At 51.0% G+C, this 16,909-nt stretch overlaps 1 protein-coding gene across 1 annotated transcript; it reads left to right on the forward strand.

Moving 5' to 3' along the window:
• Positions 1-308: 308 nt before the first annotated feature.
• Positions 309-15,075, forward strand: RNASEH2A (ribonuclease H2 subunit A). Its single transcript, XM_077261888.1, has 8 exons — positions 309-491; positions 4,108-4,179; positions 4,473-4,599; positions 6,778-6,865; positions 7,062-7,199; positions 7,887-7,974; positions 9,924-10,047; positions 14,481-15,075. The coding sequence occupies exons 1-8, from the start codon at positions 365-367 to the stop codon at positions 14,617-14,619; spliced, it is 903 nt and encodes a 300-aa protein (XP_077118003.1). The 5' UTR covers positions 309-364; the 3' UTR covers positions 14,620-15,075.
• The last annotated feature ends 1,834 nt before the right edge of the window (positions 15,076-16,909 follow it).

The raw sequence follows: 16,909 nt of genomic DNA on the forward strand, positions 1-16,909 counted from the left end.
TGGATAGCGGCTCCGGCAGCTCCACACTGAGGACCCCACACGGCTCCACACTGAGGACCCCACACGGCTCCACACTGAGGACCCCACACGGCTCCACACTGAGGACCCCACACGGCTCCACACTGAGGACCCCACACGGCTCCACACTGAGGACCCCACACGGCTACACACTGCAGCCTACGCTGCGCAGCCGCTGTATCTGTCCTAGCATCGTACTACTCCCTCCCTGCTCGTTCGTTAATAATAATAATAATAATAATAAAGCTTGTTGAAACGTCCACACTTCTGATTGGTTGACGGCTGACGTCGTTTTGGCGCCAAACTGCGGTGTTGCCGGAAGTGGCGCAGCCGCAGTAACAGCAGAATGGAGCTGGAGAAATATGAGCGGGACAATTCCCGGAGCTGCGTCCTGGCCTCTCCGGTACCGGATCAGTGCCGGCAGGAGCCCTGCTGCCTGGGGATAGATGAGGCCGGCCGGGGACCCGTCCTGGGTGAGACACTGCTCATTACTTGTAGGGGGACTACAATCCCCAGCCATCAGTGAGATATCTGAGGCAGGAACGGTCTCCTCCTGCACCTCTACGGCAGTGAGCTCGGAGACTGCGCCTTTTGGGCCACCCCCATTATGCATGTGACCTCTGTCTCCAATGAAGGTGAGGTCACAGCCCCTGGTGGGGTGCAGGGATAGGAGGAGGGTGGTGGGGTCACAGCCCCTGGTGGGGTGCAGGGATAGGAGGAGGGTGGTCGGGTGCAGGGTAAGCAGGGATAGGAGGGCGGCGGTGGGGTCACAGCCCCTGGTGGGGTGCAGGGATAGGAGGGCGACGGTGGGGTGTAGGGTAAGCAGGGATAGGAGGGCGGCGGTGGGGGTCACAGCCCCTGGTGGGGTGCAGGGATAGGAGGGCGGCGGTGGGGGTCACAGCCCCTGGTGGGGTGCAGGGATAGGAGGGCGGCGGTGGGGTCACAGCCCCTGGTGGGGTGCAGGGATAGGAGGGCGGCGGTGGGGTGTAGGGTAAGCAGGGATAGGAGGAGGGTGGTGGGGTCACAGCCCCTGGTGGGGTGCAGGGATAGGAGGGCGGCGGTGGGGGTCACAGCCCCTGGTGGGGTGCAGGGATAGGAGGGCGGCGGTGGGGTCACAGCCCCTGGTGGGGTGCAGGGATAGGAGGGCGGCGGTGGGGTCACAGCCCCTGGTGGGGTGCAGGGATAGGAGGGCGGCGGTGGGGTCACAGCCCCTGGTGGGGTGCAGGGATAGGAGGGCGGCGGTGGGGGTCACAGCCCCTGGTGGGGTGCAGGGTAAGCAGGGATAGGAGGGCGGCGGTGGGGTCACAGCCCCTGGTGGGGTGCAGGGATAGGAGGGCGGCGGTGGGGTCACAGCCCCTGGTGGGGTGCAGGGATAGGAGGGCGGCGGTGGGGTGTAGGGTAAGCAGGGATAGGAGGGCGGCGGTGGGGGTCACAGCCCCTGGTGGGGTGCAGGGATAGGAGGAGGGCGGTGGGGTGTAGGGTAAGCAGGGATAGGAGGGCGGCGGTGGGGGTCACAGCCCCTGGTGGGGTGCAGGGATAGGAGGGCGGCGGTGGGGGTCACAGCCCCTGGTGGGGTGCAGGGATAGGAGGGCGGCGGTGGGGTCACAGCCCCTGGTGGGGTGCAGGGATAGGAGGGCGGCGGTGGGGGAACAGCCTGGTGGGGTGCAGGGATAGGAGGGCGGCGGTGGGGTCAGAGCCCGCCATTTCAATGCATTTCAAAGCATCCCATCATTTCAATGCATTCCGCAATTTTTGTGCACATGCTGCTTTTTTTCTGCAATAAAAACACATTGCGGTAAAAAGCGCAGCATGTTCATTAACTTTGCGGGTTTTTGCCGCTATATTATTGCATTGGGAAGCTCCGGGAAAAAACACAAAAAATCAGCAAAAAAAGGCGATAAAAACGCCAAAAAAAACACGCATGCGGATTTCATGCAGAAAAAGTCCGGTTTTGTTCTGGAAAATTCTGCAGACATTCCTGAACGTGTCCTCACCTCATCGCTCCCCTCACAATTGCATCCCAGAGTAAGGGCTCAATGGCAGCTGTTACACCACGGCCGGCCGGCTACGTTGATGCCTATTTGGACCGGCTGACCGCACTTCCCACACTCAGAGTACGGACAGCATTGGATTGATCTGTGCACACTGACCGTCATTGTTCTCGGCAGCACATGCTTACATGGGACAATGTTCTGCTGGGGAGCAAGTACAAATCTTCCCCCAACAAACGAGTGATTTGTTAATTTGTAAGGTTTCCGCTGAGCGATTATCGGGAAACCATCCTCTCCGGCATCCAATGTAAATTCACCGTGGTGCTACTGGTGGCGCAGGATAAGTTCTTCATGTTATCGCCCTCCCTTGCCCAGCTCTGTGTTCTGTGACTGTGTCAACTAATTACCCCCTGTAACTAATTAGGACATTTATCGCCACTTTATATGCTCAATATGCGGATGAACTCTGCAGATCTGAGCTTTTGTGTAAACTTCTCTCCTTAGATCGGAGTGTGAAGAATTTTATAGATGCAAATAATTGTCATGAAATTATATTTTATTTGGCCCGGGATTATAACACCCCTTTCCTTTGTTCAGCTCTGACAAGAATCCGGGCTCAGGAGGAACCCCGCATTCTTAAAGCCTCAAGGAGAAAGCTAGCATCTCGCTCAGTAGGCGGGGGGACATCAAACCTTGAACAGCTCAGAGCAGGAAGTCCTGCTGAAGCTATAGACACCTTCTAGAACTTTACAGAAACTGAATTCCATAAGGCGTTATGGAGATACTATGTGCTAGCCATACATCGTATATATTTCCGAGATCTCCAGAACATGGCAAACTCCTTCCAGGGGCTCTATCCGCTCTAAGACCCTAGGGAGGGGAGATATGTAGAATGTCTAATAGGAACCCGATAGACAAGATGTGTGTAGTCTCAAAGCGTAACAGGGGCCCGGCTGGATCAGATTGTGCCAAATCCGCCACCCTAGGACCGTCCATTTAAAGAGTTATGAGTCATCTTAGGTTTTGGAGTTCTTAGCTGCTAGAGGCAAGGAGAGGGGAATGGGTTCATCCCAGACTGCAGGAGGGGAGTGACCCAAATGGGATAAAGGCTAGTGAAAGGCCATGTGGTCGCTCTGTTATACATGCGGTCTACTGTGGAAAGGGAGGTCACATCAAGTAACATGCTGTGAAGCACCTAGGAGCCAGCTGGCAGCCATGTTCCCCCTGCAGCCCAGCACAAACATGGTTGAACATCAACCTGGTAATTGACATGATCCATCTGCTTCTCCTATGTCCTACCACTATTTGCATATCTGACCATTGTATATTTATAACCATTGTGTATATAGTGTTATCTAGTGCACCCTTAATGCGATTAAATATATAATTAAACCTTATTCTGCTCTTTTATCTCTATCCTCGAATCCACATTTCCGTTTCTCGGTTTAACCTTCCATGCTACCGGGGCTGGTTTCTGACCCTATATAACACTGTTAACGGATCGGGCTTATATCGAACGAGGAGCCAGAGGCAGTCCTACCGGGCTGGTAGCGCTCTGCTTCACTGATGCTAGTGAAAGGGGCCTCTCAGCCTAAGGGTTATGAGCGAGTGTGGTGCCACATCCTCTCACTCCCCATGCCTCCCTGGGCTCATGTGGACAGGGGGTGTCTGTGTAAAACTGTACCAAGCTGACCTTGCGTGTCCCCAGTTGGTGTGGAACGTAACATGGGTGCAAGTGGGGAGACCGCACTACGTGATCCTTCTGAAGGAATCGTGACATCAGGCGGGATGGCGAGGAGCGGGTTCATCATGTGGAGCTTTATACGCAAATCTTTCTCTTAAAATGTTAGGGCTGCAGGAAGGCGCTCAGAACGGTCACCTGCTGATTGGCCAAACAGTGCGTCAGGTTACATGTTATAATTACGTTATTTCTACATACTGTAATCATATTTCAAGTGTAAAAATTGTTCTGGCAGCAAAAGGGTAAAAGCTCCAGACTGGTGCCAGATTATCAAATGCTGAATTACTAGAATAGTCCTGGTAATATCCACATTGTCTCTGGTCTCCATCACTGTGTGGTCCTGTTACTTCTCTGCAGGTCCCATGGTGTACGGCATTTGTTATTGTCCTGTTTCCCGGAAGAAAGATTTGGAAGACCTGAAAGTTGCAGGTGACTTTTTTTTTTTTTTTTCTTTTCTTGGGTGTGGGGTCTGACTGCTGTTTCATAAAGCATCTCTTGTAGTAGTATTATTATTATTATTTATTGACAGTATGCCTGGGATAAATGTAAAGGGGTTGTCATAGATCAGAAAGAGGGTTTGCTTTTATACCCTCCATAAACAGCTCACCTTTGTCCGTGGCATTATTAGTTATTGCAGCCGTACCTGTTCATTCATATTTCTCATGAATGAGAGGGGCTGTGAATTTAATTCACTTTTCTTTTTTTTTTTTTTTCTCCTTTAGACTCCAAAACATTGAGTGAAGCTGAGAGGGAGCGGCTGTTTGAGAAGTTGGATGGGGCGCCGGACTTCATTGGCTGGACTCTTCACATACTGTCGCCTAATGTCATCTCTACCAGCATGCAGCAGAGGTGATGGCTCGGTGACCTGGATCGAATATAGATATTATACATGGCATTAATCACTCTCTCATTACACTGTAGTCTCCTTTTTTTTTTTTTTTTTTTTTTGAGGCATTCAAAAACTGAGCTTTCAAGCAGAAACGTCTTCAGGAAATTGTAATCCTAATTGGAACAATAGAACAAGTCTACGTAGAGACATAACAGGCTGCTGGAAGACATCCAAATTGCGAAGTGCTAAAATGCACTGCTCAAAAAAAAAAATAAAGGGAACACTAAAATCCCACATCCTAGATATCGCTGAATGAAATATTCCAGTTGTAAATCTTTATTCATTACATAGTGGAATGTGTTAAGAACAGCAAAACATAAAAATGATCAATGTAAATCACAACTAATATCCCACAGAGGTCTGGAGTTAGATTGATGCTCAAAATCAAAGTGGAAAATGAAGTTACAGGCTGATTCAACTTCAGTGGAAATGCCTCAAGACAAGGAAATGATGCTCAGTAGTGTGTGTGGCCTCCACGTGCCTGTATGACCTCCCTACAACATCTGGGCATGCTCCTGATGAGGCGGCGGATGGTCTCCTAATTGATCTCCCAGACCTGGACTAAAGCATCCGCCAACTCCTGGATAGTCTGTGGTCCAGCGTGACATTGGTAAATGGAGCGAGACATGATGCCCCAGATGTGCTTGATTAGATTCAGGTCTGGGGAACGGGCGGGCCAGTCCATGTCTTCAATGCCTTCATCTTGCAGGAACTGCTGACACACTCCAGCCACATGAGGTCTGGCATTGTCCTGCATTAGGAGGGACCCAGGGCCAACCGCACCATCATATGGTCTCACAAGGGGTCTGAGGATCACATCCTGGTACCTAATGGCAGTCAGGCTACCTCTGGCGAGCACATGGAGGGCTGTGCTGCCCTCCAAAGAAATGGCACCCCACACCATTACTGACCTACTGCCAAACCGACCATGCTGAAGGATGTTGCAGGCAGCAGATCGCTCTGCACGGCATCTCCAGACTCTGTCATGTCTGTCACATGTGCTCAGTGTGAACCTGTTTTCATCTGTGAAGAGCACAGGGCGCCAGTGGCAAATTTGCCAATCCTGGTGTTCTGTGGCAAATGCCAAGCATCCTGCACGGTGTTGGGCTGTGAGCACAACCCCCATCTGTGGACATCAGGCACTCAGACCATCCTCATGGAGTTGGTTTCTAACCGTTTGTGGAGACACATGCACATTTGTGGCCTGCTGGAGGTAATTTTGCAGGGCTCTGGCAGTGCTCCTCCTGTTCCTCCTTGCACAAAGGCTGAGGTAGCGGTCCTGCTGCTGGGTTGTTGCCCTCCTACGGCCCCTTCCATGTCTCCTGGTAGCACCTCCAGCCTCTGGACACTACGCTGAAAGACACAGCAAACCTTGCCACAGCTCACATAGATGTGCCATCCTGGATGAGCTGCACTTCCTGAGCCACTTGTGTGGGTTGTAGAGTCCGTCTCATGCTACCACGAGTGTGAAAGCACAACCAACATACAAAAGTGACCAAAACATCAGCCAGAAAGCATCGGTACTGAGATGTGGACTGTGGTCCCCACCTGCAGAACCACTCCTTTATTGAGGGTGTCTTGATAATTGCCAATAATTTCCATCTGTTGTCTATTCCATTTGCACAACAGCATGTGAAACTGATTGTCAGTCAGTGTTGCTTCCTAAGTGGACAGTTTGACTTCACAGAAGTTTGATTTACTTGGAGCTATATTTTGTTGTTTAAGTGTTCCCTTTATTTTTATTTTTTTTTGAGCAGTGTATTATCTATGGAGGCCACTAACCTTGTAGTCCGGCCGGTAAGGAATTTATCAAAATACTTCCACATCACTTCAAATGTGTGACATGGACCCCCCCCAATAAAATAAAGGCTTTTCAGAGGGGGAGGAACAAAATGGCTAAAAATTCTTCATGTGAAATCTTCGTGGTGGAACTGTCGCATTTTAGTAAAATGTCTTCCGGTGTCTTCCTTTAGCATCTTCGCCTGGAAAGCTCCGCTTCTAAAAGACTCTGTGGACATCGCTTTATTCTGATTCTAAAGTTGATAACAAGGCTTTTCCCTGGCTAATGGTTTATTACATTTATATTCCAGGTTTTATCAGTCACTAAGATTTTCATACACTTTTGCGTTTTTTTTCAGGGCTAAATATAATCTCAATGCCTTATCCCACGACACTGCAATAGGACTCATTCAGCACTCTCTGGATAATGGCGTACAAGTAACAGAGGTTTGTACAAAAGGGGTCTGGTGTCCGCAGTAAAGGCAACTGCATGGAAATGAATGACATAAAGAAATGTTTGCCAGAAAGGGGGAAATAGTTACCGGTATATTCTTGTGTATATATAGGGGCAGTATTATAGTAGTTATAGTCCTCTCCTACTTTGGGGTTCTGTCTTACGAAGCGTGTGTGCTGCCCCCTATAGGTATTTGTGGATACTGTGGGTCCTGCTGATAAATATCAAGAAAAGCTGAAAAAACTTTTCCCTGGAGTGGAAGTGACTGTGAAACCGAAAGCCGATTCTTTGTTTCCTGTGGTCAGTGCCGCGAGTATCTGTGCAAAGGTAAGCGACGCGACTGTCACGTCATTGGGGTGGGGGAATCTCCATCATAAATGTAAGTAGACGGTTTTGTCTGTTCCCGTCATGGGAGAACTTACTAAATTACTTGAGGCTGTGGTCGAGGGTTTTAAGTTTTTAATTTTTTTCCCATTTGTGGGTAATAATTTGATTTCAGTTGCCATACAATTAAGGTGGTTTTCAGAAATGAAATCTGGAAAGTTAGCGATAAGATTTGAGAAATAATCTGCACTTTTTGTGCTGCCCAGTAGGGGGAGACATCGCCTCTGTTATCTTGCACGTATGGGATTAGTCGGCAGCCTACATATTAAGGAAACTCCATCGCCGGGTGGGCCGGCTGACTGCTGCCTCGGGAGAGTCGATCATTGACGCAGAGCAGCACACATCAAGTCAAAATTCCAGATCTATGTCCCAGCCTAAGTCCATTATTTTTCTGGCCATGCTGCCTAAACATCCTGGTGTTCACCTTAAAGGGGTTATGTCATGCAGGCAATCCCTAATGATCAGTGGCCATGTTGTGATCTGCCAATTAATATGGTATTAAATGCCAGCGCCTGTACCCATATAAAGAACGGGGTCTCCTCCATGACCTGGTGCCCCTATCTGCTAATAATTGGAGAATTTTTGGAGATAAACTAACTTAAGTTTCCTTTCATGTTCCCTATTTTTCAGGTTGCGAGGGACAGAGTGGTGAAGGGCTGGAAGTTCCTGGAGGATTTGGGTGAAATTGATGTAGATTACGGCTCTGGATACCCAAACGGTCAGTTACCCGGAGTGATAAATGTTCTTTACTGTTCATGGCCATCGTTTATCCTTCCATAGGGAACATGGAGTAAGGAGCTTATCCTGGGTAATGGGCTAGAAGGGTCATCAACGCTGTATGGAAGCTGTCAGCAATTTTATCCTATAAGTAGGCTGTGGATCCCCCCAGACACCACAGGATGTGGGGGGTATGATAGAGGGGGAAATAGGCTTTGTGCTGTTATGAATGCTTCTTTTATCCATCTTTTTTTTTTTTTACCAATAATCAAACCCCTTGATGATGTGATTAAAGGCAGTGAGTCAGCAGGTACATACGGCCCAAATCATGGGCATCATGAAGCATTGATGGCGCTGTGACTGGTCCCTGACTGTTTCTCTCCACCCTAAAGGGGAGCCGGCAGAGAGCAGCCGCTTGGTCTGGTCTTGCCTCTTGGACCTGGTCTCATAAACTCTGCGGCTTTTCAGGTATAAAGCATCGATGTTTGTGATTCAGTCAGTGTGATGGCTTCTATCGGGCCCATGCTGATAATAGCTGAGCAGTGGGGGTGCCGGTGGCTGGACCCCCACCAATCTCGTACAGGTCGTCAATTGCTGCTGCCCCCAGACAACCCCTTTTAAGAAAATACTGGGCAGCCACTGCTAAATACTGTCTAAATATGTGTAATAGGAAAGTACAACCGCCATAAACTCCTTGACGGATAAAGACCTAATTGTTTATTGACATCAGGGTCTACGTGTGCAGCTGTCTCTGTAACTCAAAATTCCCAACTTTTACCCACTATAATAATATTCCTAGAAGTTTAGTGTTGTTGTAACCATACAGACCGAGAGAATGGTGTTTCCAGGTAGTTTGTACTGCACAATGGATGCCTTAACAAAAATTAAAAAAAAAAACCTGAAAAACAATGGTGGTATCACATGCTTTTCACCATTTCACCGCACTTGGATTTTTTTCTCACTTTTCAGTACGTTTTGTAGTAAAGTGAATGATGTCATTCAAGACTACACAACTCGTTCCTGCAAAAATCGATCAATCTTACATCTGGTTCAACTTTAAAAAGAAGTAATGGTTCTTGGAAGAAGGGGACAAAAAGAAAACAAAAAAGAAAAATGAAAAATCGCCGTATCACTGCTGGGGGGATAAAGGACCCCACTACATAGCGAAAGTCAGGTCCAAACTTCCGTGCTGTGGGATTTGGGCATGCTGAGTGGACCCCACTTAGTGGTGACGTCCCACCGTGGCATCATTAGCGCAGGGATGGAGGGTGACCCTCGGCGGGCAGTGCCAGCTCAGCGCTATTCCTCTATTATTGTACTGTTTGTTTTTGTCGTCTTATCTTTCGGGACGGTTACATGATTCATCAGCACATTCTTATGTTATCGGAGACACTGACCCCGCAGGGTTTGTTGCATTTCTGTGTTATCGGGGTCCTCCTTCTCGTCGTTGTTGACAAGGACACATTGGGTAACGTGACGATCACCTGCTATGGATCCTTGTCTTGTTCATTGCTATCATATATGGGATGCGGCTGGTATCGTACAGGGACATGACGCTCATCATTAAAGGGGTATTCCCAACTCAGACATTTATGGCAGACTTACGGGCTCCTAGAGATGATGTGAAAGATTTATGGGACCCTAGAACTCCTCAATTGCTCTTTTCTTTAGGAACTCCCTTAGAAAGCTTTGCATGCTCTCCGTCCACTTCTATCTTCCTTTTTCCTGCTGGGTCCTGCTCTCGAGATAGATGCAGGTCTCATCTCTATGACCCCCTCCTAATATATCGTAGCCTTAAAATATTCCTTTTAATCTGATGGAAACACCCCTTTAAGGTAATGGCTCCGTGGCATCAAATCTCTGCATTAATGTAACCTCAATGTTTTCCCTACAAGGAGGTAAATCGTATCTTTAAACTTTACTGTTCTAGAATATGTTCTCTTCCCCCAGATCCAAAAACTAAGGAATGGCTGGCGAAACACCTGGACCCCGTGTTTGGATATCCTCAGTTTGTTCGGTTCAGCTGGAGCACGGCGCAGTCTATTCTAGAAAGCAAAGCTGCCCCAGTGCTATGGTGAGTGGAGGAAGGAGGCAATGGTGTGGTGTAATGGGTATGGTGGAAGGGCAAGGTTGGGGTGTGGGGAGTGTGCATGCTGGCGAGCAAAACTTAGGCTGGGTTCACACTGCGTTGCTGGCGTCCGTTAGACGGACTACGTTACACAGCGGCATAACGCAGTGTAACGTAGTCTAATGTCGCACACATCACTAGCGCCCGCCCACAATGGGTGTGCGCTAGGGATGTGCCGTCATTGAGTGACAGACCCTGAGACGCGGGCTGCAGCGTTTCCGGGTCCGTCACTGCTAGCGCAGATAGACCTAGCAGATGCTCTATCTGCGCTAGCGGGCAGCCATACCAGCACTTACGTTTACAGCAGCCCGTTACCGTATGTGTTGAACGGGCTGCTGTAAACGTAATGTGAACCCAGCCTAAGATGTGATGGGCATAAGATTGGAGCAAAAGAAAAGCGTGTCGTGTCCAGGCGGAGAGCAGGGAGATCGCGCGGATGATCCTCCGTACAGGGAGGTGTAATAGACCAGGTGGTGGGTGAGGGACCTTCTGCCTCCACGTGGACCATCTACTAGACTTCAGTGTAGACTTTAATCTGCAGATTTGTACGAGTCGCCAGATTTCCCCACTTTTTCTTTATTTTTTGATTTAGTAGAAGCCTCTGATGTTTTACAAGGCAGCGTGACTATCCGTCCTAGGTGATGTCACCCTTCCCTCCTTGTATCTGTGGCGGCCATGTCACTAGTCCTATGGCTACAGGACCAGCAGGGGGCAGCACAGAACGCTAGGACTGTCACGGGACCAGCAGGGGGCAGCACAGAACGCGAGGACTGTCACAGGACCAGCAAGGGGCAGCACAGAACGCGAGGACTGTCACAGGACCAGCAAGGGGCAGCACAGAACGCGAGGACTGTCACAGGACAAGCAGGGGGCATTACAGAACGCGAGGACTGTCACAGGACCAGTAAGGGGCAGCACAGAACGCGAGGAATGTCACAGGACCAGCAGGGGGCAGCACAGAACGCGAGGACTGTCACGGGACCAGCAGGGGGCAGCACAGAACGCGAGGACTGTCACAGGACCAGCAAGGGGCAGCACAGAACGCGAGGACTGTCACAGGACCAGCAAGGGGCAGCACAGAACGCGAGGACTGTCACAGGACCAGCAGGGGGCATTACAGAACGCGAGGACTGTCACAGGACCAGCAAGGGGCAGCACAGAACGCGAGGACTGTCACAGGACCAGCAGGGGGCAGCACAGAACGCGAGGACTGTCACGGGACCAGCAGGGGGCAGCACAGAACGCGAGGACTGTCATGGGACCAGCAGGGGGCAGCACAGAACGCGAGGACTGTCACGGGACTAGCAGGGGGCAGCGCGGGACGCGTGGACTGTCACGGGACCAGCAGGGGGCAGCACAGAACGCGAGGACGGTCACAGGACCAGCAGGGGGCAGCGCGGGACGCGTGGACTGTCACGGGACCAGCAAGGGGCAGCACAGAACGCGAGGACTGTCACGGGACCAGCAAGGGGCAGCACAGAACGCGAGGACTGTCACGGGACCAGCAGGGGCATTACAGAACGCGAGGACTGTCACAGGACCAGCAGGGGGCAGCACAGAACGCGGGGGCATTACAGAACGCGAGGACTGACACGGGACCAGCAGGGGGCAGCACAGAACGCGAGGACTGTCACAGGACCAGCAGGGGGCATTACAGAACGCGAGGACTGTCACAGGACCAGCAAGGGGCAGCACAGAACGCGAGGACTGTCACGGGACCAGCAAGGGGCAGCACAGAACGCGAGGACTGTCACGGGACCAGCAAGGGGCAGCACAGAACGCGAGGACTGTCACGGGACCAGCAGGGGCATTACAGAACGCGAGGACTGTCACAGGACCAGCAGGGGGCAGCACAGAACGCGGGGGCATTACAGAACGCGAGGACTGACACGGGACCAGCAGGGGGCAGCACAGAACGCGAGGACTGTCACAGGACCAGCAGGGGGCATTACAGAACGCGAGGACTGTCACAGGACCAGCAAGGGGCAGCACAGAACGCGAGGACTGTCACAGGACCAGCAAGGGGCAGCACAGAACGCGAGGACTGTCACGGGACCAGCAGGGGGCAGCACAGAACGCGAGGACTGTCATGGGACCAGCAGGGGGCAGCACAGAACGCGAGGACTGTCACGGGACTAGCAGGGGGCAGCGCGGGACGCGTGGACTGTCACGGGACCAGCAGGGGGCAGCACAGAACGCGAGGACGGTCACAGGACCAGCAGGGGGCAGCGCGGGACGCGTGGACTGTCACGGGACCAGCAAGGGGCAGCACAGAACGCGAGGACTGTCACGGGACCAGCAGGGGCATTACAGAACGCGAGGACTGTCACAGGACCAGCAGGGGGCAGCACAGAACGTGGGGGCATTACAGAACGCGAGGACTGACACGGGACCAGCAGGGGGCAGCACAGAACGCGAGGACTGTCACGAGACCAGCAGGGGGCAGCACAGAACGCGAGGACTGTCACGGGACCACCAGGGGGCAGCGCGGACGCGTGGACTGTCACGGGACCAGCAAGGGGCATTACAGAACGCCAGGACTGTCACGGGACCAGCAGGGGGCATTACAGAACGCGAGGACTGTCACGGGACCAGCAGGGGGCATTACAGAACGCGAGGACTGTCACGGGACCAGCAGGGGGCATTACAGAACGCGAGGACTGTCACAGGACCAGCAGGGGGCATTACAGAACGCGAGGACTGTCACGGGACCAGCAGGGGGCATTACAGAACGCGAGGACTGTCACGGGACCAGCAGGGGGGCATTACAGAACGCGAGGACTGTCACAGGACCAGCAGGGGGCATTACAGAACGCGAGGACTGTCACGGGACCAGCAGGGGGCATTACAGAACGCGAGGACTGTCACGGGACCAGCAGGGGGCAGCACAGAACGCGAGGACTGTCACAGGACCAGCAGGGGGCATTACAGAACGCGAGGACTGTCACAGGACCAGCAGGGGGCATTACAGAACGCGAGGACTGTCACGGGACCAGCAGGGGGCATTACAGAACGCGAGGACTGTCACGGGACCAGCAGGGGGGCATTACAGAACGCGAGGACTGTCACAGGACCAGCAGGGGGCATTACAGAACGCGAGGACTGTCACGGGACCAGCAGGGGGCATTACAGAACGCGAGGACTGTCACGGGACCAGCAGGGGGCAGCACAGAACGCGAGGACTGTCACGGGACCAGCAGGGGGCAGCACAGAACACGAGGACTGTCACGGGACCAGCAGGGGGCAGCGCGGGACGCTCAGACTCACAGGACCAGCAGGGGGGCAGCACAACGCGAGGTCCTTCACAGGACCAGCAGGGGGTAGCACAGAACATGAGGTCCGTCACAGGACCAGCAGGGGGCAGCACAGAACGCGAGGACTGTCACGGGACCAGCAGGGGGCAGCGCGGGACGCTGAGACTCACAGGACCAGCAGGGGGCAGCACAGAACGTGAGGTCTGTCACGGGACCAGCAGGGGGCAGCGTGGGATGCGAGGATTGTCACTTACAGGACCAGCTGGGGGCAGCACAGGACGCGAGGACTGTCACTTACAGGACCAGCAGGGGGCAGCGCAGGACGTGCGGACTGTCACTTACAGGACCAGCAGGGGGCAGCGCAGGACGTGCGGACTGTCACTTACAGGACCAGCAGGGGGCAGCGCAGGACGTGCGGACTGTCACTTACAGGACCAGCAGGGGGCAGCGCAGGACGTGCGGACTGTCACTTACAGGACCAGCAGGGGGCAGCGCAGGACGTGCGGACTGTCACTTACAGGACCAGCAGGGGGCAGCGCAGGACGTGCGGACTGTCACTTACAGGACCAGCAGGGGGCAGCGCAGGACGTGCGGACTGTCACTTACAGGACCAGCAGGGGGCAGCGCAGGACGTGCGGACTGTCACTTACAGGACCAGCAGGGGGCAGCGCAGGACGTGCGGACTGTCACTTACAGGACCAGCAGGGGGCAGCGCAGGACGTGCGGACTGTCACTTACAGGACCAGCAGGGGGCAGCGCAGGACGCGCGGACTGTCACGGGACCAGCAGGGGGCAGCGCAGGACGCGCGGACTGTCACAGGTCCATCTGCTCCTCTCCCTTTAACTGCTGTCTCAGTGGGGCAGGAGTTTCCGGCTCAGCCAGTGATGGCCTTGCTTGTTGGTAACATTTACGCTGATTAGCAGTGTCAGATTATGACTGACGGTGAAGAGAGACGAGGTCAGACAGACTTTGTGTGCTAGTAAAGAGGATTTAGGTGGACATCTTGTTCTCCCCTCCCCCGTGCTATCCACACGTCTAATTGCCTGTGAGACGAGAGCTGAGCCTTTTCTCCATGTCTGTATATAGCATTTCTAACGTATGTACGTGTTCTGTCTTTTATGTAGGGGTGACGATGAAGAGGATGCAGGTAAATCTTCCTCACACTCGCTCCTGTCCTTCTTTTCTGCATCAAAGGACGCGTCGAAGCCCCAAAGTCACCGGTTCTTCTTGGAGAGACAGCTGGAGCCTCTGGCTGATTTATAGGAAACCCTTGCCTCCAGTAGTCCAATTATTAGAGGGGGAAATCCACTGTGAGTGACTTGGGGTGCTTTCCCATTGTGCTTTTCTCCACGGTTGGGGGTCCCGTTGGCGCTTACATCCAAACCTCCACATAAAACGGGGTTCGGACGTACGCGCAGACAAGGGCCATAGACTATAATGGTGTCGGCAGAGCGAACTTGTGCTCAGACATGCATCATTTTCGACGTATACACCTACAGGAGGCAGATATGCAGACCCCTCTTGGGCTTTTGGCTGTAATGCAAGAATTTCGAGAGCCCAGAAGTGAGTCCATGGTGGTTGACTTTAAGGTGAAGATGAAACCATGTCGGAGAATGTGAGGCCGTCTGCTGTATATGGCGCGGATGTTTCATACCTCTTATGTTACATTATTGACTGATGCCAATTATGGATAGATCTGAATAAACATTTATATTTGTAGTCTGGATGTGTAACGTGGATTTTATGTCTAAACCTCAGAACGCAGAGATCCCATCGAGCATCGGCTTCTGCATCCGGACAGTTGTCAGCAAACCCCGTCATGGCTAAGAAAACTGAAAACATATACTTGTGCAGAGGCTGCATTTCCTTCTATGTTTGCACTTATGTAGTCACATCAGCTCACATATTTTAGGACGGACAAATTGTTAGGCTGTGTGCACACGATGCAGATTTGGTGCAGAACTGCAGCAGATTTTTCTGCTGCAGAAACGCTGCAGATCTGCATTGTGATTTACAGTACAATGTAAATCAATGTGGAAAAAAAAAAGTTGTGCACATGGTGCTGAGAAATCCGCGCAGAAATGCTGCAGATTTCAAACAAGTGCATGTCACTTCTTTTGTGCGTTTCTGCACCCCTCCATTAATAGAAATCCGCATTGGTAAAATCTGCACAAAATCCGCATCAATTCCACACAAAAAACGCACTAAAACCGCATAAAAAACGCACCTGCGGATTCTGCCAGGAGATGCAGATTTCGTGCAGAAAATTCTGCACCACATTTCCTACGTGTGCACATAGCCTTTAACTTTTTTTTGAACATTGAAATAGTAATTAAATTTATTCGTTTATATGCTATGATATATAATTTATTTTTTCCCACATACTCTATCCTAGAGAGATCACTGATTATCTCTTGAAGTGCAGATACACATACATAGTTGTGTGAAAGTGTTTGCCCCCTTCATGATTTCTTATTCTTTAGCATGTTTGTCACATGGTTTATGTTCATTCTGCCTCCCAAAAATCTGAATAAAAGGTGATCAAAAAATATCACGTGCCTGAAAATAGTGCCAATAAAAATGTCAATTCGTCCCGCAAAAAACAAGACCTCACATGACTCTGTGGACCACAATGTGGAAAAATTATAGCTCTCAAAATGTGGTGATGCAAAAACTATTTTTTGCAATAAAAAGCGTCTTTTAGTGAGTGACAGCTGCCAGTCATAAAAACCCGCTATAAATAGTAAATCAAACCCCCCTTCATCACCCCCTTAGTTAGGGAAAAATAAAATTAAAAAATGTATGTATTTCCATTTTCCCCGTTAGGGTTAGAGTTGAGGTTAGGGATGTGTTGGGGTTAGGGTTGTAGTTAGAATTGGGGGGGTTTCAATGTTTAGGCACATCAGTGGGTCTCCAAATGCGAAATGGCGTCTGATCTCAATTCCAGCCAATTCTGCATTGAAAAAGTCAAATTGCGCTCCTTCTCTTCCGAGCTCTGCCATGCGCCCAAACAGTAGTTTACCCCCACATATGGGGTATCGGCGACAAATTGCACAACAACTTTTGGGGTCCATTTTCTCCTGTTACCCTTGGGAAAAGAAAACAAATTGGCTCTGAAGTAAAAAATTTTGTGAAAAAAGTTAAATGTTCATTTTTTATTTTTTTTTTAAACATTCCAAAAATTCCTGTGAAGCACCTGAAGGGTTAATAAACTTCTTCTTGAATGTGGTTTTGAGCACCTTGAGGGGTGCAGTTTTTAGAATGGTGTCACTTTTGGGTATTTTCCATCATATAGACCCCTCAAAATGACTTCAAATGAGATGTGGTCCCTAAAAAAAAAATATGGTGTTGTAAAAATGAGAAATCACTGGTCAACTTTTAAACCTTATAACTCCCTAACAAAAAAAAATTTTGGTTCCAAATTTTTGCTGATGTAAAGTAGACATGTGGGAAATGTTACTTATTAAGTATTTTGTGTGACATATCTCTGTGATTTAAGGGCATAAAAACTCAAAGTTGGAAAATTGCGAAATTTCAAAATTTTCGACAAATT

The sequence above is a fragment of the Ranitomeya variabilis genome, chromosome 5 (genome assembly GCF_051348905.1).
Source record: "Ranitomeya variabilis isolate aRanVar5 chromosome 5, aRanVar5.hap1, whole genome shotgun sequence".
Lineage (NCBI taxonomy): Eukaryota > Metazoa > Chordata > Amphibia > Anura > Dendrobatidae > Ranitomeya > Ranitomeya variabilis.

Bases quoted from the DNA above. Each gene is read 5' to 3' on its own strand.
- RNASEH2A (XM_077261888.1), top strand. From the start codon at position 365: ATGGAGCTGGAGAAATATGAGCGGGACAATTCCCGGAGCTGCGTCCTG. The intron at 6,866-7,061 runs GTTTGTACAAAA...TGCCCCCTATAG, and splicing joins ATGGCGTACAAGTAACAGAG to GTATTTGTGGATACTGTGGG. The intron at 7,975-9,923 runs GTCAGTTACCCG...CTCTTCCCCCAG, and splicing joins CGGCTCTGGATACCCAAACG to ATCCAAAAACTAAGGAATGG.